At 53.1% G+C, this 24,728-nt stretch overlaps 1 protein-coding gene across 1 annotated transcript; it reads left to right on the forward strand.

Annotated features, from left to right (window-relative positions):
* Positions 1 to 9,369: 9,369 nt before the first annotated feature.
* Positions 9,370 to 24,420, forward strand: slc25a46 (solute carrier family 25 member 46; the record flags this gene model as incomplete). Its single annotated transcript, XM_079581362.1, has 9 exons — positions 9,370 to 9,702; positions 11,210 to 11,252; positions 11,476 to 11,533; positions 11,615 to 11,692; positions 12,161 to 12,261; positions 12,443 to 12,499; positions 19,890 to 19,947; positions 23,465 to 23,678; positions 24,062 to 24,420. The coding sequence occupies exons 1-9, from the start codon at positions 9,492 to 9,494 to the stop codon at positions 24,418 to 24,420; spliced, it is 1,179 nt and encodes a 392-aa protein (XP_079437488.1). The 5' UTR covers positions 9,370 to 9,491.
* Between the last annotated feature and the right edge of the window lie 308 nt (positions 24,421 to 24,728).

Below are 24,728 nucleotides of genomic sequence, written 5' to 3' on the forward strand. Positions count from 1 at the left end.
TCTGGTAAATGAGGAGCGAGAACAACTCACTGCTGTAGATGCTCATAGTAAATGGAGCTAAAGCAGATCAGTTTAGTCGGTGCATATTAATCTATTATTTTCATCTTCTCTGTGTCAATATTAAACAGACTAAAAAAGCTGAACATATTTGTGTGAGAGTGAAGAGTTAAAAGAAACAATAAACACTCATTAAACACATGTTTCAAAGCTAAAGGATCAGATAAAGTTTGCTCTGCAGTAGAACCTGAGCGATGCTTAGACCTTCGGCCTCAGTGGAGAAGCTCATGAGAAACTTAACACCATCAGTGACGTCAACGTTACCTTTGGTCTAACGAGACTTCACATGTTTGATTTATATGTGAAGAAACATGAGGTGAAGTCAGCCCCGGATTCACAGACCGGGATTTCTCCTAAACAGATGCAGAATCTGAAAAGTCAAATCCCACTTTGAGTCTGGCTCAGTGACCAACAAACATCAGTGACCAACAAACATCAGTGACCAACAAACATCAGTGACCAACAAACATCAGTGACCAACAAACATCAGTGACCAACAAACATCAGTGACCAACAAACATCACTGACCAACAAACATCAGTGACCAACAAACATCAGTGACCAACAAACATCAGTGACCAACAAACATCAGTGACCAACAAACATCAGTGACCAACAAACATCAGTGACCAACAAACATCAGTGACCAACAAACATCAGTGACCAACAAACATCAGTGACCAACAAACATCAGTGACCAACAAACATCACTGACCAACAAACATCAGTGACCAACAAACATCAGTGACCAACAAACATCAGTGACCAACAAACATCAGTGACCAACAAACATCAGTGACCAACAAACATCACTGACCAACAAACATCAGTGACCAACAAACATCAGTGACCAACAAACATCAGTGACCAACAAACATCACTGACCAACAAACATCAGTGACCAAATAATGACACAGATCAACATTTCCAAACTGAGACCAGGCCATAAACCTGGAAACATCACCAGATCAGAGGAGTTTAATGGAAAGGGGACGGTTTCTGAAGGACTGAGGCTACAGTCACTCATACACTTACACAAGTCTGATCTGCCATTCGCTACCTGCACAATCCCATAATGCATTGGGCCTTGGGGGGTTCGCTGCTGTAAAGAACATGAGCCGTCATCCAAGAAACTAATATTAATCTTCCAAATATCACAGTAAAAATATACAAAATCTGTACCTTTTTGGCTGTAGCTTCACTCAAAGGCCTCCAGGTCGTAGCTCCTCCCCCCAAGGCGCAAAGCATTATGGGTTATGTGCGAGTAGAGAATTATGTGATACAATACGACTCTTCTTCATGTTCTTTAAACCATTTCTTCTATAATTCATGCTCATTAGCTCAGCAGAACTAATGTTTGTCTCTCCGTCTGAGCGAAGGACTTTTGTATTTCAGAAGTTTCCCTTTGAGACTGTGAGAAATATAACAGGCTTCTTATCGTTTAACGCCCGCCTTTTAGATTTGGGTAAAGCTGAACTGGAGGAAATGTGCTTGGTCCAGGTTTGGAGGTTAAACAGTTTCGTTTAGGAGCTGTTGAATCTGTGAATATGGTGCTAACTTTAGCCACTAGCAAAGTGAGCTAAGTGTTGTAGCATGAGCCGTTTTGTTTCCACACGAGTTCATTCAAACACGTGGAGAGATTAGTTTAGTTAAGTTTGGAGGATCAGAAGAAAGTGAACCGTAGCATTTAGCCGGGTTAGCCTGTAGCATTTAGCCGGGTTAGCCTGTAGCATTTAGCCGGGTTAGCCTGTAGCATTTAGCCGGGTTAGCCTGTAGCATTTAGCCGGGTTAGCCTGTAGCTAGCTCTCAGACACAGGCTCCTATGGAAACACTGGGGCGCAGCTAACGCTAACACACGTTTACGAGGCTGAGATTAGCGCGAATCTCCGGTAGAAATGATCAAACTCACCGTGTCTTTGTGGATGAAACGTGTTTCTGCCGTTCACGAGTTTACTGTGGAGTGGCTGAACTCTGACCTCTTCTTCTTCTTCAGGGGATTTCCGGCAGGGATGCTCTTCTTCTTCTTCTTCTTTGGCTGCTTAATGGCAGATGCGGACTGACTTAGCGCATTACCGCCACCCTCTGGATAAACTGTGCATGTGTCATTAGATCTTACATCTGTAGGAACACTGTAGCAAAGTACAGAGAAAAAACAAAACCTTTTTCATTCAGACATTTATCCTCTGTCCTCTATGTTCCTTCTCATTAAAACCTTTCTCTGTTTTTCCTCCACATCGTTAAGACTCCACCGTCTCTGGAACGTCACAAACCTCCCAGTTTTATTTATGTTTTCTTATTCACCATAACGCTTTGTTTAGTCCAGTATGTCGTCTTCTCACTCTTGCAGCTGTAACATGGCCTCTTCCCACACTTTATTACCACATGACCCTGAGTAACCTCGGGCTTTACACTTTTAAAACCCTCTGATTAGAAACACTTTAGGAAACTCGTTACCTCCAGCCTTACATGAGCCGGAACACAAACTTCACATTGTGAAAAGTATGGAGCAAAGTCTCACACACACGATCGTATGAAGTGCAGGAATGCCAGGATTTTTTTAAACCGCTTCATTTCATGCACTTCAGATGATCAGGCCTAAAGGAGGGAAAAGGAAAAACGAAACTATAGAACAGGGTGAACATGATGCTTGTTTTAATGCACTTCTTACAAACTCAGGCATAAACATGAGGACGGGGTCTCACAGGGACTGGGGCGGGGCGTACACAGGGGTGTGTAAGGGGGCATAAACATGAGGACAGGGTCTCACAGGGACTGGTCCTGGGGCGGGGCGTACACAGGGGTATGTAAGGGGGCATAAACATGAGGACGGGGTCTCACAGGGACTGGTCCCGGGGCGGGGCGTACACAGGGGTATGTAAGGGGGCATAAACATGAGGACAGGGTCTCACAGGGACTGGTCCCGGGGCGGGGCGTACACAGGGGTGTGTAAGGGGGCATAAACATGAGGACGGGGTCTCACAGGGACTGGTCCCGGGGCGTACACAGGGGTGTGTAAGGGGGCATAAACATGAGGACAGGGTCTCACAGGGACTGGTCCTGGGGCGGGCTGTACACAGGGGTGTGTAAGGGGGCATAAACATGAGGACAGGGTCTCACAGGGACTGGTCCTGGGGCGGGCCGTACACAGGGGTGTGTAAGGGGGCATAAACATGAGGACAGGGTCTCACAGGGACTGGTCCCGGGGCGGGGCGCACACAGGGGTATGTAAGGGGGCATAAACATGAGGACAGGGTCTCACAGGGACTGGTCCTGGGGCGGGGCGTACACAGGGGTATGTAAGGGGGCATAAACATGAGGACAGGGTCTCACAGGGACTGGTCCTGGGGCGGGCCGTACACAGGGGTATGTAAGGGGGCATAAACATGAGGACGGGGTCTCACAGGGACTGGTCCTGGGGCGGGCCGTACACAGGGGTGTGTAAGGGGGCATAAACATGAGGACAGGGTCTCACAGGGACTGGTCCCGGGGCGGGGCGCACACAGGGGTATGTAAGGGGGCATAAACATGAGGACAGGGTCTCACAGGGACTGGTCCTGGGGCGGGGCGTACACAGGGGTATGTAAGGGGGCATAAACATGAGGACAGGGTCTCACAGGGACTGGTCCCGGGGCGGGGCGCACACAGGGGTGTGTAAGGGGGCATAAACATGAGGACGGGGTCTCACAGGGACTGGTCCTGGGCCGTACACAGGGGTATGTAAGGGGGCATAAACATGAGGACAGGGTCTCACAGGGACTGGTCCTGGGGCGGGGCGTACACAGGGGTATGTAAGGGGGCATAAACATGAGGACGGGGTCTCACAGGGACTGGTCCTGGGCCGTACACAGGGGTGTGTAAGGGGGCATAAACATGAGGACAGGGTCTCACAGGGACTGGTCCTGGGGCGGGGCGTACACAGGGGTATGTAAGGGGGCATAAACATGAGGACAGGGTCTCACAGGGACTGGGGCGGGGCGCACACAGGGGTATGTAAGGGGGCATAAACATGAGGACGGGGGTCTCACAGGGACTGGTCCTGGGGCGGGGCGTACACAGGGGTGTGTAAGGGGGCATAAACATGAGGACAGGGTCTCACAGGGACTGGTCCTGGGGCGGGCTGTACACAGGGGTGTGTAAGGGGGCATAAACATGAGGACGGGGTCTCACAGGGACTGGTCCTGGGGCGGGCTGTACACAGGGGTATGTAAGGGGGCATAAACATGAGGACAGGGTCTCACAGGGACTGGTCCTGGGGCGGGGCGTACACAGGGGTGTGTAAGGGGGCATAAACATGAGGACAGGGTCTCACAGGGACTGGTCCTGGGGCGGGGCGTACACAGGGGTATGTAAGGGGGCATAAACATGAGGACAGGGTCTCACAGGGACTGGTCCTGGGGCGGGCTGTACACAGGGGTGTGTAAGGGGGCATAAACATGAGGACAGGGTCTCACAGGGACTGGTCCTGGGGCGGGGCGTACACAGGGGTATGTAAGGGGGCATAAACATGAGGACAGGGTCTCACAGGGACTGGTCCTGGGGCGGGGCGTACACAGGGGTATGTAAGGGGGCATAAACATGAGGACGGGGTCTCACAGGGACTGGTCCTGGGGCGGGGCGTACACAGGGGTGTGTAAGGGGGCATAAACATGAGGACAGGGTCTCACAGGGACTGGTCCTGGGGTGTACACAGGGGTGTGTAAGGGGGCATAAACATGAGGACGGGGTCTCACAGGGACTGGTCCTGGGCCGTACACAGGGGTGTGTAAGGGGGCATAAACATGAGGACGGGGTCTCACAGGGACTGGTCCTGGGCCGTACACAGGGGTATGTAAGGGGGCATAAACATGAGGACGGGGTCTCACAGGGACTGGTCCTGGGCCGTACACAGGGGTGTGTAAGGGGGCATAAACATGAGGACGGGGTCTCACAGGGACTGGTCCTGGGGCGGGGCGTACACAGGGGTGTGTAAGGGGGCATAAACATGAGGACGGGGTCTCACAGGGACTGGTCCTGGGGCGGGGCGTACACAGGGGTGTGTAAGGGGGCATAAACATGAGGACGGGGTCTCACAGGGACTGGTCCTGGGGCGGGGCGTACACAGGGGTGTGTAAGGGGGCATAAACATGAGGACGGGGTCTCACAGGGACTGGTCCCGGGGCGGGCCGTACACAGGGGTGTGTAAGGGGGCATAAACATGAGGACGGGGTCTCACAGGGACTGGTCCTGGGGCGGGGCGTACACAGGGGTATGTAAGGGGGCATAAACATGAGGACGGGGTCTCACAGGGACTGGTCCCGGGGCGGGCCGTACACAGGGGTGTGTAAGGGGGCATAAACATGAGGACAGGGTCTCACAGGGACTGGTCCCGGGGCGGGCCGTACACAGGGGTATGTAAGGGGGCATAAACATGAGGACGGGGTCTCACAGGGACTGGTCCCGGGGCGGGCCGTACACAGGGGTGTGTAAGGGGGCATAAACATGAGGACAGGGTCTCACAGGGACTGGTCCCGGGGCGGGCCGTACACAGGGGTGTGTAAGGGGGCATAAACATGAGGACAGGGTCTCACAGGGACTGGTCCTGGGGCGGGGCGTACACAGGGACTGGTCCTGGGGCGGGCTGTACACAGGGGTATGTAAGGGGGCATAAACATGAGGACAGGGTCTCACAGGGACTGGTCCCGGGGCGGGCCGTACACAGGGGTATGTAAGGGGGCATAAACATGAGGACGGGGTCTCACAGGGACTGGTCCTGGGGCGGGCCGTACACAGGGGTGTGTAAGGGGGCATAAACATGAGGACGGGGTCTCACAGGGACTGGTCCCGGGGCGGGGCGTACACAGGGGTATGTAAGGGGGCATAAACATGAGGACGGGGTCTCACAGGGACTGGTCCTGGGGCGGGGCGTACACAGGGGTATGTAAGGGGGCATAAACATGAGGACAGGGTCTCACAGGGACTGGTCCCGGGGCGTACACAGGGGTATGTAAGGGGGCATAAACATGAGGACAGGGTCTCACAGGGACTGGTCCCGGGGCGGGGCGTACACAGGGGTGTGTAAGGGGGCATAAACATGAGGACGGGGTCTCACAGGGACTGGTCCTGGGGCGTACACAGGGGTGTGTAAGGGGGCATAAACATGAGGACGGGGGTCTCATAGGGACTGGTCCTGGGGCGGGCCGTACACAGGGGTATGTAAGGGGGCATAAACATGAGGACGGGGTCTCACAGGGACTGGTCCTGGGGCGGGGCGTACACAGGGGTGTGTAAGGGGGCATAAACATGAGGACAGGGTCTCACAGGGACTGGTCCCGGGGCGGGCCGTACACAGGGGTGTGTAAGGGGGCATAAACATGAGGACAGGGTCTCACAGGGACTGGTCCTGGGGCGGGGCGTACACAGGGGTGTGTAAGGGGGCATAAACATGAGGACAGGGTCTCACAGGGACTGGTCCCGGGGCGGGGCGTACACAGGGGTGTGTAAGGGGGCATAAACATGAGGACAGGGTCTCACAGGGACTGGTCCTGGGGCGGGGCGTACACAGGGGTGTGTAAGGGGGCATAAACATGAGGACAGGGTCTCACAGGGACTGGTCCCGGGGCGTACACAGGGGTGTGTAAGGGGGCATAAACATGAGGACAGGGTCTCACAGGGACTGGTCCCGGGGCGGGGCGTACACAGGGGTGTGTAAGGGGGCATAAACATGAGGACAGGGTCTCACAGGGACTGGTCCTGGGCCGCACACAGGGGTGTGTAAGGGGGCATAAACATGAGGACAGGGTCTCACAGGGACTGGTCCTGGGGCGGGGCGTACACAGGGGTATGTAAGGGGGCATAAACATGAGGACGGGGTCTCACAGGGACTGGTCCTGGGGCGGGCCGTACACAGGGGTATGTAAGGGGGCATAAACATGAGGACGGGGTCTCACAGGGACTGGTCCTGGGGCGGGCCGTACACAGGGGTGTGTAAGGGGGCATAAACATGAGGACGGGGTCTCACAGGGACTGGTCCTGGGCCGTACACAGGGGTATGTAAGGGGGCATAAACATGAGGACAGGGTCTCACAGGGACTGGTCCTGGGGCGGGGCGTACACAGGGGTATGTAAGGGGGCATAAACATGAGGACAGGGTCTCACAGGGACTGGTCCTGGGGCGGGGCGTACACAGGGGTATGTAAGGGGGCATAAACATGAGGACGGGGTCTCACAGGGACTGGTCCCGGGGCGTACACAGGGGTGTGTAAGGGGGCATAAACATGAGGACAGGGTCTCACAGGGACTGGTCCTGGGGCGGGGCGTACACAGGGGTGTGTAAGGGGGCATAAACATGAGGACGGGGTCTCACAGGGACTGGTCCTGGGGCGGGGCGTACACAGGGACTGGTCCCGGGGCGGGCCGTACACAGGGGTATGTAAGGGGGCATAAACATGAGGACAGGGTCTCACAGGGACTGGTCCCGGGGCGGGCCGTACACAGGGGTATGTAAGGGGGCATAAACATGAGGACAGGGTCTCACAGGGACTGGTCCTGGGGCGGGGCGTACACAGGGACTGGTCCTGGGGCGGGGCGTACACAGGGGTATGTAAGGGGGCATAAACATGAGGACAGGGTCTCACAGGGACTGGTCCCGGGGCGGGCTGTACACAGGGGTGTGTAAGGGGGCATAAACATGAGGACAGGGTCTCACAGGGACTGGTCCTGGGGCGGGCTGTACACAGGGGTGTGTAAGGGGGCATAAACATGAGGACAGGGTCTCACAGGGACTGGTCCCGGGGCGGGGCGTACACAGGGGTGTGTAAGGGGGCATAAACATGAGGACAGGGTCTCACAGGGACTGGTCCTGGGGCGGGGCGTACACAGGGGTATGTAAGGGGGCATAAACATGAGGACGGGGTCTCACAGGGACTGGTCCTGGGGCGGGGCGTACACAGGGGTGTGTAAGGGGGCATAAACATGAGGACGGGGTCTCACAGGGACTGGTCCTGGGGCGGGCCGTACACAGGGGTATGTAAGGGGGCATAAACATGAGGACGGGGTCTCACAGGGACTGGTCCTGGGGCGGGGCGTACACAGGGGTATGTAAGGGGGCATAAACATGAGGACAGGGTCTCACAGGGACTGGTCCTGGGGCGGGGCGTACACAGGGGTATGTAAGGGGGCATAAACATGAGGACAGGGTCTCACAGGGACTGGTCCCGGGGCGGGGCGTACACAGGGGTATGTAAGGGGGCATAAACATGAGGACGGGGTCTCACAGGGACTGGTCCCGGGGCGGGGCGTACACAGGGGTGTGTAAGGGGGCATAAACATGAGGACGGGGTCTCACAGGGACTGGTCCTGGGGCGGGGCGTACACAGGGGTATGTAAGGGGGCATAAACATGAGGACGGGGTCTCACAGGGACTGGTCCCGGGGCGGGGCGTACACAGGGGTGTGTAAGGGGGCATAAACATGAGGACAGGGTCTCACAGGGACTGGTCCCGGGGCGGGGCGTACACAGGGGTATGTAAGGGGGCATAAACATGAGGACAGGGTCTCACAGGGACTGGTCCTGGGGCGGGGCGTACACAGGGGTGTGTAAGGGGGCATAAACATGAGGACGGGGGTCTCACAGGGACTGGTCCTGGGGCGGGGCGTACACAGGGGTGTGTAAGGGGGCATAAACATGAGGACGGGGTCTCACAGGGACTGGTCCCGGGGCGGGCCGTACACGGGGGTGTGTAAGGGGGCATAAACATGAGGACGGGGTCTCACAGGGACTGGTCCCGGGGCGGGCCGTACACAGGGGTGTGTAAGGGGGCATAAACATGAGGACGGGGTCTCACAGGGACTGGTCCCGGGGCGGGCCGTACACAGAGGTGTGTAAGGGGGCATAAACATGAGGACGGGGTCTCACAGGGACTGGTCCCGGGGCGGGCCGTACACGGGGGTGTGTAAGGGGGCATAAACATGAGGACGGGGTCTCACAGGGACTGGTCCTGGGGCGGGCCGTACACGGGGGTGTGTAAGGGGGCGCACTGTGCGGGCGAGTCTGGGCATCAGCAGAAAATCATCTCTGATTTGGGTCATATTTATTTCTATTGTCAGGAACATTTAATCTGAAATATACTAAACGCTCTAAACGTGCTTTTTCTACTCAGAACTTCAGCCGCTTTAAAAGCTTTTAGATTTGGGTAAAACTGGAGGAAATGTGCTCGGTTAAGGCGGGGGTTAAGGGGTTAGTTTGACTGTAAATACTGAACTTGCACACACTGAACTGTGGGGGCAGTATGGCGCACCCCAGCGTAAAGCCTGCCGGAAACCACCCGAAGAAGAAGAAGGACAAACTCAGCAGAAGAAGAAGTGTGTGGATGTCTGCGCTTTAGCACTTCCTAAACAGTTTCAACACCGCCGCCCCGTCCCGAGTCCAGGCAGACCGTCAGTCCCAGAGTGTCAGCCATGTCCCGGCGGCCTGACAGCTTCGACGGGCTCCACGGGCTGGGCTCCAGGCTGCCCCCGGACCCCCTGCTGCAGTACCGGGTCACCACCCCGCCGGACATCCCGGGCAGCCGCAACCTGCACCGCAGCCCGCAGTACGACGACCCCGAGGCCGAGGCCTTCAGAGGAGCAGCCGCCTGGGACGCACCGCAGCCCGGCCTCCCTCCCGCAGGTGAGTCGGTGTGTGCGGGGCTCCATACGTGTTTGGCATTTCGTCCGAATGCTTTAAATGACACAATAATAAAGTGAAACACGCTCTTTATCAGCCTCGTGTTTACAGCTTTGCATTTGATTCAGAAGAAAAGCCTTTATTGAAACAGATGCTCACGTTATATGTTCAGTCTCTCTGGAAAGCATCCCCGATTTGGACGAAATGCCAAGACTTTATCGAGTCCTCTGTGCGGCTAACGAAGCTAACGGGAAGCTAGCCGGATGCTAACGCGCTTTGCCCCTTTGTCAAGGGCGTTTATCGGTAACTTCAGGGACAGTGATGGGACATAGTGGAGCTGGGGACGGGCCGGGACTGTGGACACACTACCCGCTCCTGACACGCCTCCGCCGGCTGTCAGTGCCTCCGGAGAGTCGATGTAGCCTGTCGCGGCTAACGTGAGGCTAACGCGAGGCTAACGGCTAACAACAAGAGCGTCGTAGCTCTGAATGGCGGATAGTGACGGGCTGATGCGGATATATCTGTGCTGTTTACACGAGTATGTGTAGTTTTAAGGCTGTGAGTGTCTGGGTTCGGCTCTGAGCCCCGGGGGGAGGTCGGTGCAGTGACAGCCGGGTGAGGGGCTCCTGAAGCGGGGTTAACTGAGGACACTGGCCGCTCTGTGCAGTGGCTCCAGCCCCACAATAATAAACAGTTGCAGAGCTTTGTGATATTGCATTTAATCAATAACTACCAAATATGCAAATGTAATTATTGAGGTACATTTTAGGAGGTTTTCTTAACTATTTGCCTCTAAAATATTCTGGAAAATAAGATTTAAAAGAAGTTGGGAGGTGCTGTTTAAAAAGCAACCAAAAACCTTGTACCACAAACAATTATTTTTTTACTTTCTATGTTTTATTGCATTTGTGTTACTGTTTTGTGGATTTTCGTGTTGCTTTTTCACTGCTCTGTGGTCGTGTTTTTGTGGCTTTCTTCACCTTTGTTGCATTTTCATCTTCGTTTTCAGCTCCATTTTGATGCTTTTTTCTAGAAGCTTTTAAATCTGGGTGAAGCCGAACTGGAGAAAATGTGCTCAGTTCAAATGGGGGTTAATTAATTAATGGGAATTAATAGGAAGAAGTCTTTAATTGGATCCCATTAGGATTGATCTGTTTGTCTGCTCCAGCTCATGAGCAGATAATCAGCCGCTTCAGCGCAAATGCAGATGTTTCCTTAAAGCAAAGCTGTAACTTACTAACACTTTAGTCATTATTACAGATGGGAGAGCCATGGTCTGAGCCAGGACTAAACCAGGACTGACAGAAAACGGGACTAAACCAGGACTGAATAAGAAACTCGAGCTCTTAGACAAAGAGAAAAGCAGTGACAACACGACTCATCAGTTGTATCTGCGCTTTAGCCCAGAGGCCGCGTGGTCCAGGACAAAGACGGGGAAACACTTGGACTTTAGCGTTTATTGAACCTCCTGTAAGTCCCGTCTCAGTTGCCGTTTGTTGTTGTGTTTCAGAGCAGCTGAATCGTTTCGCCGGCTTCGGGATCGGACTCGTCAGGTGAGGATTATCGTTTCTGTAGTTTAATAAACGACTCTCCAGGATCTGTGACTGTGCATTATTATTTCCCCTAAATGACTTTGAGGCGCTGCAGCTGCACTGACACTAGACAACACATACTTTAGTATCGGTGTCGTAGAAACAAATGTGTTAAAGTCCTGGTACTGACGGTGTGAAGCTCTAAGAACCTGGAGCCTCTGTAGTAATGACAGTTTGTGCTCAGTTTGTTCACAGAGAACGTTCTGGCCCATCCCTGCATCGTGTTCAGGAGGCAGTGCCAGGTCAGTGTGAATGACCTCAGCCCATCTCTCTGATTGGCTAGTGTGTGTGTGAACTGCTCTCTGATTGGCCGTCTCCCGCAGGTGAATGTCCACGCTCGCTGTCTTCACCTGAGCCCCTTCAGCGCCGTGTCTGTGATGTACAGCATCAGCAAAGCCCAGGTAAGAACCACTAACCCTCCCCATCACTCAGGAGGCCACACCGCCTTTGCCCTGCCCGATCCCGTCAGACTGTGGAGCAGGGAAGGGCCTGGTCAGTACTGGGATGGGAGACCGCGTGGTAACACCAGGAAGCCTGGTGAATGTAGGGAGTGAGTGAGTGAGTGGTGGTCGGAGGGGCCGAGCTTCCGTCAGTTAACGCCGGCCCAACACCAACAGGGCGTGTGGTCCCTGTGGAAGGGCATGTTGTTAATCATCATTAATTACATGATAATTATTGGTAATTAATGATGTTTGTGGTGATGTTTCAGGGCATGTTGTTAATCATTAATTACATGATAATTATTGGTAATTAATGATGTTTGTGGTGATGTTTCAGGGCGTGCGGTCTCTGTGGAAGGGCATGTTGTTAATCATCATTAATTACATGATAATTATTAGTAATTAATCATGTTTGTGGTGATGTTTCAGGGCGTGCGGTCTCTGTGGAAGGGCATGGGCAGCACCTTCATCGTTCACGGCGTGACTCTGGGCGCAGAGGGCATCATCAGCGAGTTCACCCCGCTACCACGGTAACCGCACACTCCCGTCACCACGGTAACCGCACACTCCCGTCACCACGGTAACCGCACACTCCCGTCACCACGGTAACCGCACACCCCTGTGAGACCCGGTTTTGACCCGACTTCACTCGAATGTGATAACAATGCTCATGTTCCTCCATGACAGTCTGTAAAGAAATGTTTGTTTCAGGGAACTCTCTCATCGCTGGAGCTGGAAGCAGCTGGGCGGACACCTGCTGCTCAAAGGGTGAGTCTTATTCTGACAGGACCGCTGTTATTCTGACAGGACCGCTCTTATTCTGACAGGACCGCTCTTATTCTGACAGGACCGCTCTTATTCTGACAGGACCGCTCTTATCCTGTCAGGACCGCTCTTATTCTGACAGGACCGCTCTTATTCTGACAGGACCGCTGTTATTCTGACAGGACCGCTGTTATTCTGACAGGACCGCTGTTATTCTGACAGGACCGCTCTTATTCTGTCAGGACCGCTGTTATTCTGACAGGACCGCTCTTATTGTGACAGGACCGCTCTTATTGTGACAGGACCGCTCTTATTGTGACAGGACCGCTCTTATTCTGTCAGGACCGCTGTTATTGTGACAGGACCGCTCTTATTCTGACAGGACCGCTCTTATTCTGACAGGACCGCTCTTATTGTGACAGGACCGCTCTTATTGTGACAGGACCGCTCTTATTCTGTCAGGACCGCTGTTATTCTGACAGGACCGCTCTTATTGTGACAGGACCGCTCTTATTGTGACAGGACCGCTCTTATTCTGTCAGGACCGCTGTTATCCTGACAGGACCGCTCTTATTCTGACAGGACCGCTCTTATTCTGACAGGACCGCTCTTATTGTGACAGGACCGCTCTTATTGTGACAGGACCGCTCTTATTCTGTCAGGACCGCTGTTATCCTGACAGGACCGCTCTTATTCTGACAGGACCGCTCTTATTGTGACAGGACCGCTCTTATTGTGACAGGACCGCTCTTATTCTGACAGGACCGCTCTTATTGTGACAGGACCGCTCTTATTGTGACAGGACCGCTCTTATTCTGTCAGGACCGCTGTTATCCTGACAGGACCGCTCTTATTGTGACAGGACCGCTCTTATTCTGACAGGACCGCTCTTATTGTGACAGGACCGCTCTTATTGTGACAGGACCGCTCTTATTCTGTCAGGACCGCTGTTATTGTGACAGGACCGCTCTTATTGTGTCAGGACCGCTCTTATTCTGACAGGACCGCTCTTATTGTGACAGGACCGCTCTTATTCTGACAGGACCGCTCTTATTGTGACAGGACCGCTCTTATTGTGACAGGACCGCTGTTATTGTGACAGGACCGCTGTTATTCTGACAAGACCGCTCTTATTGTGACAGGACCGCTCTTATTCTGACAGGACCGCTCTTATTGTGACAGGACCGCTCTTATTCTGTCAGGACCGCTGTTATTGTGACAGGACCGCTCTTATTGTGACAGGACCGCTGTTATTGTGACAGGACCGCTGTTATTCTGACAAGACCGCTCTTATTGTGACAGGACCGCTCTTATTCTGTCAGGACCGCTGTTATTGTGACAGGACCGCTCTTATTGTGACAGGACCGCTGTTATTGTGACAGGACCGCTGTTATTCTGACAAGACCGCTCTTATTGTGACAGGACCGCTCTTATTCTGTCAGGACCGCTGTTATCCTGACAGGACCGCTCTTACTGTGACAGGACCGCTGTTATTGTGACAGGACCGCTGTTATCCTGACAAGACCGCTCTTATTGTGACAGGACCGCTCTTATTCTGTCAGGACCGCTGTTATCCTGACAGGACCGCTCTTACTGTGACAGGACCGCTCTTATTGTGACAGGACCGCTGTTATTCTGACAAGACCGCTCTTATTGTGACAGGACCGCTCTTATTCTGTCAGGACCGCTCTTATTCTGTCAGGACCGCTCTTATTCTGTCAGGACCGCTCTTATTCTGTCAGGACCGCTCTTATTCTGTCAGGACCGCTCTTATTCTGTCAGGACCGCTCTTATTCTGTCAGGACCGCTCTTATTCTGTCAGGACCGCTCTTATTCTGTCAGGACCGCTGTTATTGTGACAGGACCGCTCTTATTCTGACAGGACCGCTCTTATTGTGACAGGACCGCTCTTATTCTGACAGGACCGCTCTTATTCTGACAGGACCGCTGTTATTCTGACAGGACCGCTCTTATTCTGACAGGACCGCTCTTATTCTGTCAGGACCGCTCTTATTCTGACAAGACCGCTCTTATTCTGTCAGGACCGCTCTTATTCTGTCAGGACCGCTCTTATTCTGTCAGGACCGCTCTTATTCTGTCAGGACCGCTCTTATTCTGTCAGGACCGCTCTTATTCTGTCAGGACCGCTCTTATTCTGACAGGACCGCTCTTATTCTGACAGGACCGCTCTTATTCTGACAGGACCGCTCTTATTCTGACAGGACCGCTCTTATCCTGACAGGACCGCTGTTATTCTGACAGGACCGCTCTTATTGTGACAGGACCGCTCTTATTCTGACAGGACCGCTCTTATCCTGACAGGACCGCTCTTATTCTGTCAGGACCGCTCTTATTCTGACAGGACCGCTCTTATTCTGTCAGGACCGCTCTTATTCTGACAGGACCGCTCTTATTCTGTCAGGACCGCTCTTATTCTGTCAGGACCGCTCTTATTCTGTCAGGACCGCTCTTATTCTGACAGGACCGCTCTTATTCTGACAGGACCGCTCTTATTCTGACAGGACCGCTCTTATTCTGACAGGACCGCTCTTATCCTGACAGGACCGCTGTTATTCTGACAGGACCGCTCTTATTGTGACAGGACCGCTCTTATTCTGACAGGACCGCTCTTATTGTGACAGGACCGCTGTTATTCTGACAGGACCGCTGTTATTCTGACAGGACCGCTCTTATTGTGACAGGACCGCTCTTATTCTGACAGGACCGCTCTTATCCTGACAGGACCGCTCTTATCCTGACAGGACCGCTCTTATCCTGACAGGACCGCTCTTATTCTGACAGGACCGCTGTTATTGTGACAGGACCGCTGTTATCCTGACAGGACCGCTGTTATTCTGACAGGACCGCTGTTATTGTGACAGGACCGCTCTTATTCTGACAGGACCGCTGTTATTCTGACAGGACCGCTCTTATTCTGACAGGACCGCTGTTATTGTGACAGGACCGCTCTTATCCTGACAGGACCGCTGTTATTCTGACAGGACCGCTGTTATTGTGACAGGACCGCTCTTATTCTGACAGGACCGCTCTTACTCTGACAGGACCGCTCTTATTGTGACAGGACCGCTCTTATTCTGACAGGACCGCTCTTATCCTGACAGGACCGCTCTTATCCTGACAGGACCGCTCTTATTGTGACAGGACCGCTCTTATTCTGACAGGACCGCTCTTATCCTGACAGGACCGCTCTTATTGTGACAGGACCGCTGTTATTCTGACAGGACCGCTGTTATTGTGACAGGACCGCTCTTATTCTGACAGGACCGCTGTTATTCTGACAGGACCGCTCTTATTCTGACAGGACCGCTCTTATTCTGACAGGACCGCTCTTATTCTGACAGGACCGCTCTTATTCTGACAGGACCGCTCTTATTGTGACAGGACCGCTCTTATTCTGACAGGACCGCTCTTATTCTGACAGGACCGCTCTTATTCTGACAGGACCGCTGTTATTCTGTCAGGACCGCTCTTATTCTGACAGGACCGCTCTTATTGTGACAGGACCGCTCTTATTCTGACAGGACCGCTGTTATTCTGACAGGACCGCTGTTATTCTGACAGGACCGCTGTTATTGTGACAGGACCGCTGTTATTGTGACAGGACCGCTGTTATCCTGACAGGACCGCTCTTATTCTGACAGGACCGCTCTTATTGTGACAGGACCGCTCTTATTCTGACAGGACCGCTCTTATTCTGACAGGACCGCTCTTATTCTGACAGGACCGCTGTTATCCTGACAGGACCGCTCTTATTCTGTCAGGACCGCTGTTATTCTGACAGGACCGCTGTTATTCTGACAGGACCGCTCTTATTGTGACAGGACCGCTCTTATTCTGACAGGACCGCTCTTATTCTGACAGGACCGCTCTTATTCTGTCAGGACCGCTCTTACTCTGACAGGACCGCTGTTATTGTGACAGGACCGCTGTTATTGTGACAGGACCGCTGTTATCCTGACAGGACCGCTCTTATTGTGACAGGACCGCTCTTATTCTGTCAGGACCGCTGTTATTCTGACAGGACCGCTCTTATTCTGACAGGACCGCTGTTATTGTGACAGGACCGCTGTTATTGTGACAGGACCGCTCTTATTGTGACAGGACCGCTGTTATTCTGACAGGACCGCTCTTATTCTGACAGGACCGCTCTTATTGTGACAGGACCGCTCTTATTCTGTCAGGACCGCTGTTATTCTGACAGGACCGCTCTTATTCTGACAGGACCGCTGTTATTCTGACAGGACCGCTCTTATTCTGACAGGACCGCTGTTATTCTGACAGGACCGCTCTTATTGTGACAGGACCGCTCTTATTCTGTCAGGACCGCTGTTATTCTGACAGGACCGCTCTTATTCTGACAGGACCGCTGTTATTGTGACAGGACCGCTGTTATTGTGACAGGACCGCTGTTATTGTGACAGGACCGCTCTTATTGTGACAGGACCGCTGTTATTCTGACAGGACCGCTCTTATTGTGACAGGACCGCTCTTATTCTGACAGGACCGCTGTTATTCTGACAGGACCGCTGTTATTCTGACAGGACCGCTGTTATTGTGACAGGACCGCTGTTATTGTGACAGGACCGCTGTTATCCTGACAGGACCGCTCTTATTCTGACAGGACCGCTCTTATTCTGACAGGACCGCTCTTATTCTGACAGGACCGCTGTTATTCTGACAGGACCGCTCTTATTCTGACAGGACCGCTCTTATTCTGACAGGACCGCTCTTATTCTGACAGGACCGCTCTTATTGTGACAGGACCGCTCTTATTCTGTCAGGACCGCTGTTATTCTGACAGGACCGCTCTTATTCTGTCAGGACCGCTCTTACTCTGTCAGGACCGCTCTTATCCTGACAGGACCGCTGTTATCCTGACAGGACCGCTGTTATCCTGACAGGACCGCTCTTATTGTGACAGGACCGCTCTTATTCTGACAGGACCGCTCTTATTCTGACAGGACCGCTCTTATTCTGTCAGGACCGCTCTTACTCTGACAGGACCGCTGTTATCCTGACAGGACCGCTCTTATTCTGACAGGACCGCTCTTATTCTGACAGGACCGCTGTTATTCTGACAGGACCGCTGTTATTCTGACAGGACCGCTCTTACTCTGACAGGACCGCTGTTATCCTGACAGGACCGCTGTTATTCTGACAGGACCGCTCTTATTCTGACAGGACCGCTGTTATTCTGACAGGACCGCTGTTATTCTGACAGGACCGCTGTTATTCTGACAGGACCGCTCTTATTCTGACAGGACCGCTCTTATTCTGACAGGACCGCTGTTATTCTGACAGGACCGCTCTTACTCTGACAGGACCGCTGTTATCCTGACAGGACCGCTGTTATTCTGACAGGACCGCTGTTATCCTGACAGGACCGCTGTTATCCTGACAGGACCGCTGTTATTCTGACAGGACCGCTGTTATCCTGACAGGACCGCTGTTATTCTGACAGGACCGCTCTTATTCTGACAGGACCGCTGTTATTGTGACAGGACCGCTGTTATTGTGACAGGACCGCTCTTATTGTGACAGGACCGCTGTTATTCTGACAGGACCGCTCTTATTCTGACAGGACCGCTCTTATTGTGACAGGACCGCTCTTATTCTGTCAGGACCGCTGTTATTCTGACAGGACCGCTCTTATTCTGACAGGACCGCTGTTATTCTGACAGGACCGCTCTTATTCTGACAGGACCGCTGTTATTCTGACAGGACCGCTCTTATTGTGACAGGACCGCTCTTATTCTGTCAGGACCGCTGTTATTCTGACAGGACCGCTCTTATTCTGACAGGACCGCTGTTATTGTGACAGGACCGCTGTTATTGTGACAGGACCGCTGTTATTGTGACAGGACCGCTCTTATTCTGACAGGACCGCTGTTATTCTGACAGGACCGCTCTTATTGTGACAGGACCGCTCTTATTCTGACAGGACCGCTGTTATTCTGACAGGACCGCTGTTATTCTGACAGGACCGCTGTTATTGTGACAGGACCGCTGTTATTGTGACAGGACCGCTGTTATCCTGACAGGACCGCTCTTATTCTGACAGGACCGCTCTTATTCTGACAGGACCGCTCTTATTCTGACAGGACCGCTGTTATTCTGACAGGACCGCTCTTATTCTGACAGGACCGCTCTTATTCTGACAGGACCGCTCTTATTCTGACAGGACCGCTCTTATTGTGACAGGACCGCTCTTATTCTGTCAGGACCGCTGTTATTCTGACAGGACCGCTCTTATTCTGTCAGGACCGCTCTTACTCTGTCAGGACCGCTCTTATCCTGACAGGACCGCTGTTATCCTGACAGGACCGCTGTTATCCTGACAGGACCGCTCTTATTGTGACAGGACCGCTCTTATTCTGACAGGACCGCTCTTATTCTGACAGGACCGCTCTTATTCTGTCAGGACCGCTCTTACTCTGACAGGACCGCTGTTATCCTGACAGGACCGCTCTTATTCTGACAGGACCGCTCTTATTCTGACAGGACCGCTGTTATTCTGACAGGACCGCTGTTATTCTGACAGGACCGCTCTTACTCTGACAGGACCGCTGTTATCCTGACAGGACCGCTGTTATTCTGACAGGACCGCTCTTATTCTGACAGGACCGCTGTTATTCTGACAGGACCGCTGTTATTCTGACAGGACCGCTGTTATTCTGACAGGACCGCTCTTATTCTGACAGGACCGCTCTTATTCTGACAGGACCGCTGTTATTCTGACAGGACCGCTCTTACTCTGACAGGACCGCTGTTATCCTGACAGGACCGCTGTTATTCTGACAGGACCGCTCTTATTCTGACAGGACCGCTGTTATTCTGACAGGACCGCTCTTATTCTGACAGGACCGCTCTTATCCTGACAGGACCGCTGTTATTCTGACAGGACCGCTGTTATTGTGACAGGACCGCTGTTATTCTGACAGGACCGCTCTTATTCTGACAGGACCGCTGTTATTCTGAAGGGAATAGTGTTTGTGTCGCGCCTCTACATCTGTAAGTTGTTCGTGAGTTGACCGTGTGGTGATCTGAACACCACAACTGCGTTTTCCAACAAAAAAATAAACACAGCGATTTGTGAAACACCAGAAATCGCACGAGCCGTTGTGACCTTGGATTTAATCTTTTCTGCAACAAAATGTAAATAAAGGACAGATATTTTTTTCAAATAAACTAGGTTTTAGTGAAAAGACTCGTTTTTTGTTCAAAGTTCAGTAAATGAGTCGGATTGTAGAAGGTCAGTTCATGGTGGTAGAGTTTGGGGTCTGCAGATGACGTCCCACAGGTTAGACTGACCCGAGGACAGATGTGCCCAGATGAGAACACTTTATTGTGAAAGTCTGATTTCCTGTTGCAGGTTGACGGCGGTCGTGGCGTTGCCGTTTTACTGCGCCAGCCTCATCGACACAGTGCAGGTGAGTCTCTGTCGGTGACACAATCTCCATACCCCAAATCCCCGTAAAGTGCCCCTCGTGCACCGCGGTCCAATCGTTTAACGCACTCTGGCAAACACAACATTACATCACCTCCTTCTCCAGTCACAGCTCAGTCACAGCTCAGTCACAGCTCAGTCACATGTCAGTCACAGCTCAGTCACATGTCAGTCACAGCTCAGTCACAGCTCAGTCACAGCTCAGTCACAGCTCAGTCACAGCTCAGTCACAGCTCAGTCACAGCTCAGTCACAGCTCAGTCACAGCTCAGTCACATGTCAGTCACTGCTCAGTCACAGCTCAGTCACAGCTCAGTCACAGCTCAGTCACAGCTCAGTCACAGCTCAGTCACAGCTCAGTCACAGCTCAGTCACAGCTCAGTCACAGCTCAGTCACAGCTCAGTCACATGTCAGTCACAGCTCAGTCACAGCTCAGTCACATGTCAGTCACATGTCAGTCACAGCTCAGTCACAGCTCAGTCACATGTCAGTCACTGCTCAGTCACTGCTCAGTCACAGCTCAGTCACAGCTCAGTCACAGCTCAGTCACAGCTCAGTCACAGCTCAGTCACAGCTCAGTCACAGCTCAGTCACAGCTCAGTCACAGCTCAGTCACAGCTCAGTCACAGCTCAGTCACAGCTCAGTCACAGCTCAGTCACAGCTCAGTCACAGCTCAGTCACAGCTCAGTCACAGCTCAGTCACATGTCAGTCACAGCTCAGTCACAGCTCAGTCACAGCTCAGTCACAGCTCAGTCACATGTCAGTCACAGCTCAGTCACAGCTCAGTCACAGCTCAGTCACAGCTCAGTCACAGCTCAGTCACAGCTCAGTCACAGCTCAGTCACAGCTCAGTCACAGCTCAGTCACATGTCAGTCACAGCTCAGTCACAGCTCAGTCACAGCTCAGTCACATGTCAGTCACATGTCAGTCACATGTCAGTCACATGTCAGTCACAGCTCAGTCACAGCTCAGTCACAGCTCGGTCACAGCTCAGTCACAGCTCAGTCACAGCTCAGTCACAGCTCAGTCACAGCTCAGTCACAGCTCAGTCACAGCTCAGTCACATGTCAGTCACAGCTCAGTCACAGCTCAGTCACAGCTCAGTCACATGTCAGTCACAGCTCAGTCACATGTCAGTCACAGCTCAGTCACATGTCAGTCACAGCTCAGTCACAGCTCAGTCACAGCTCAGTCACAGCTCAGTCACAGCTCAGTCACAGCTCAGTCACAGCTCAGTCACAGCTCAGTCACAGCTCAGTCACAGCTCAGTCACAGCTCAGTCACAGCTCAGTCACATGTCAGTCACAGCTCAGTCACAGCTCAGTCACAGCTCAGTCACAGCTCAGTCACAGCTCAGTCACAGCTCAGTCACAGCTCAGTCACAGCTCAGTCACAGCTCAGTCACAGCTCAGTCACATGTCAGTCACAGCTCAGTCACAGCTCAGTCACAGCTCAGTCACATGTCAGTCACAGCTCAGTCACATGTCAGTCACAGCTCAGTCACATGTCAGTCACAGCTCAGTCACAGCTCAGTCACAGCTCAGTCACATGTCAGTCACAGCTCAGTCACATGTCAGTCACAGCTCGGTCACAGCTCAGTCACAGCTCAGTCACATGTCAGTCACAGCTCAGTCACATGTCAGTCACAGCTCAGTCACATGTCAGTCACAGCTCAGTCACATGTCAGTCACAGCTCAGTCACATGTCAGTCACAGCTCAGTCACAGCTCGGTCACAGCTCAGTCACAGCTCAGTCACAGCTCAGTCACATGTCAGTCACAGCTCAGTCACAGCTCAGTCACAGCTCAGTCACAGCTCAGTCACAGCTCAGTCACAGCTCAGTCACAGCTCAGTCACATGTCAGTCACAGCTCAGTCACAGCTCAGTCACAGCTCAGTCACAGCTCAGTCACAGCTCAGTCACAGCTCAGTCACAGCTCAGTCACATGTCAGTCACAGCTCAGTCACAGCTCAGTCACAGCTCAGTCACATGTCAGTCACAGCTCAGTCACATGTCAGTCACAGCTCAGTCACATGTCAGTCACAGCTCAGTCACAGCTCAGTCACAGCTCAGTCACAGCTCAGTCACAGCTCAGTCACAGCTCAGTCACAGCTCAGTCACATGTCAGTCACAGCTCAGTCACATGTCAGTCACAGCTCAGTCACAGCTCAGTCACAGCTCAGTCACATGTCAGTCACAGCTCAGTCACATGTCAGTCACAGCTCGGTCACAGCTCAGTCACAGCTCAGTCACATGTCAGTCACAGCTCAGTCACATGTCAGTCACAGCTCAGTCACATGTCAGTCACAGCTCAGTCACATGTCAGTCACAGCTCAGTCACAGCTCAGTCACAGCTCAGTCACAGCTCGGTCACAGCTCAGTCACAGCTCAGTCACAGCTCAGTCACATGTCAGTCACAGCTCAGTCACAGCTCAGTCACAGCTCAGTCACATGTCAGTCACAGCTCAGTCACAGCTCAGTCACATGTCAGTCACAGCTCAGTCACAGCTCAGTCACAGCTCAGTCACAGCTCAGTCACAGCTCAGTCACAGCTCAGTCACAGCTCAGTCACAGCTCAGTCACAGCTCAGTCACAGCTCAGTCACAGCTCAGTCACATGTCAGTCACATGTCAGTCACAGCTCAGTCACAGCTCAGTCACAGCTCAGTCACAGCTCAGTCACAGCTCGGTCACAGCTCGGTCACAGCTCGGTCACAGCTCAGTCACATGTCAGTCACAGCTCAGTCACATGTCAGTCACAGCTCAGTCACAGCTCAGTCACAGCTCAGTCACAGCTCAGTCACATGTCAGTCACATGTCAGTCACAGCTCAGTCACAGCTCAGTCACAGCTCAGTCACAGCTCAGTCACAGCTCGGTCACAGCTCGGTCACAGCTCGGTCACAGCTCAGTCACAGCTCAGTCACAGCTCAGTCACAGCTCAGTCACATGTCAGTCACAGCTCAGTCACAGCTCAGTCACAGCTCAGTCACATGTCAGTCACAGCTCGGTCACATGTCAGTCACAGCTCAGTCACAGCTCAGTCACATGTCAGTCACAGCTCAGTCACAGCTCAGTCACAGCTCAGTCACAGCTCAGTCACATGTCAGTCACAGCTCAGTCACATGTCAGTCACAGCTCAGTCACATGTCAGTCACAGCTCAGTCACAGCTCAGTCACAGCTCAGTCACAGCTCAGTCACATGTCAGTCACAGCTCAGTCACAGCTCAGTCACAGCTCAGTCACATGTCAGTCACAGCTCAGTCACAGCTCAGTCACATGTCAGTCACAGCTCAGTCACAGCTCAGTCACAGCTCAGTCACAGCTCAGTCACAGCTCAGTCACATGTCAGTCACAGCTCAGTCACATGTCAGTCACAGCTCAGTCACATGTCAGTCACAGCTCAGTCACAGCTCAGTCACAGCTCGGTCACATGTCAGTCACAGCTCAGTCACAGCTCAGTTATTAAATGATTGTGATAAATGTTTTTTTGTTTTCCAGAGTGAGATTGTGCGTGACGACTCGGCCTCTCTCCTCGACTGCCTGCGGGAGGCGCTGTCGAGGCTCGTGGGGATCGGAGCTCCTCACAGTCGCCGTCTGCTGCCGCTGACCGCGCTGCTGTTTCCCGCCGCGCTGCACGCCATCCTCAAGTACTGCATCTCCTCCTGCGTCCAGCGGGGGGCGCTGTGGCTGCTGCAGCGGCGGCAGAAGGAAGGTAGTTACCAGGCGAAGATCTTTAATACAACTCGATCTGACGTTTTACCATTGAACAGTTAGGGCTCATTTATCAAGATACAGAAATAACAAGCAGGAAATAAAATGCTGTTGTAGCTGATTTAGCTGAGTTAGGGTTAGGGTTAAACCTCTAACCCTCTGACCGTCTGACCCTCTGACCCTCTAACCCTCTGACCCTCTGACCCTCTGACCCTCTGACCCTCTGACCCTCTGACCCTCTGACCCTCTGACCCTCTGACCGTCTGACCCTCTGACCCTCTGACCCTCTGACCCTCTGACCCTCTGACCCTCTGACCCTCTGACCCTCTGACCCTCTGACCGTGGGTTAGGGTTAGGGTTAACCCTCTGACCGTGTCGTTGCAGACGCCTCGGACCATCTGGACTCGTACTTCCTGGACCTGGCGTCGCAGTGGGCGGGGTCTCTGGTGTCGGACCTGGTGTGTTTGCCGCTGGAGACGGTTCTGCACCGTTTGTCCCTGCAGGGCACCCGTACCATCATCGACCACACGGAGCAGGGCGGGGCTCTGACCGTGCTGCCCGTCAACACGCAGTACGACGGCTTCTCGGACTGTCTTTACTCCATCCGCCACAAGGAGGGCGCGGCCTCGCTGTACCGCGGCCTGGGCGCGCTCACCGTGCAGTACACGCTGCACGCCGCGCTGCTCGCCGTGAGCCGCGCCGCGCTCCGCCTCACCATGGACGGAAAGGCACTGCGGGCCTGAGAGTGCGGAGAGTGAAGAACTCTGTAAACGTGGAGAGAGACGACGGAAACAAACTCTACAGAGCTCTGTAAACGTGGAGCGAGACGACGGGAACAAACTCTACAGAGCTCTGTAAACGTGGAGCGCGACTCCCGCCGCGTTTTTATCTGAGAGGCCGAGAAACCAAATGCACGAGACTCGATTATGACAGAATTTGTAATAAATATAAAGATGCTTTTACTCGACAGAATAAATAAACCTCTTTGTGAAAGTGAAGCGCGAGTCAGGTTTTTCAGCCGCGACCTTTAAAAGTAAAACATGATAATGTG

The sequence above is a fragment of the Gobius niger genome, assembly GCF_951799975.1.
Source record: "Gobius niger genome assembly, chromosome: 22".
Classification (NCBI taxonomy): Eukaryota; Metazoa; Chordata; class Actinopteri; order Gobiiformes; family Gobiidae; genus Gobius; species Gobius niger.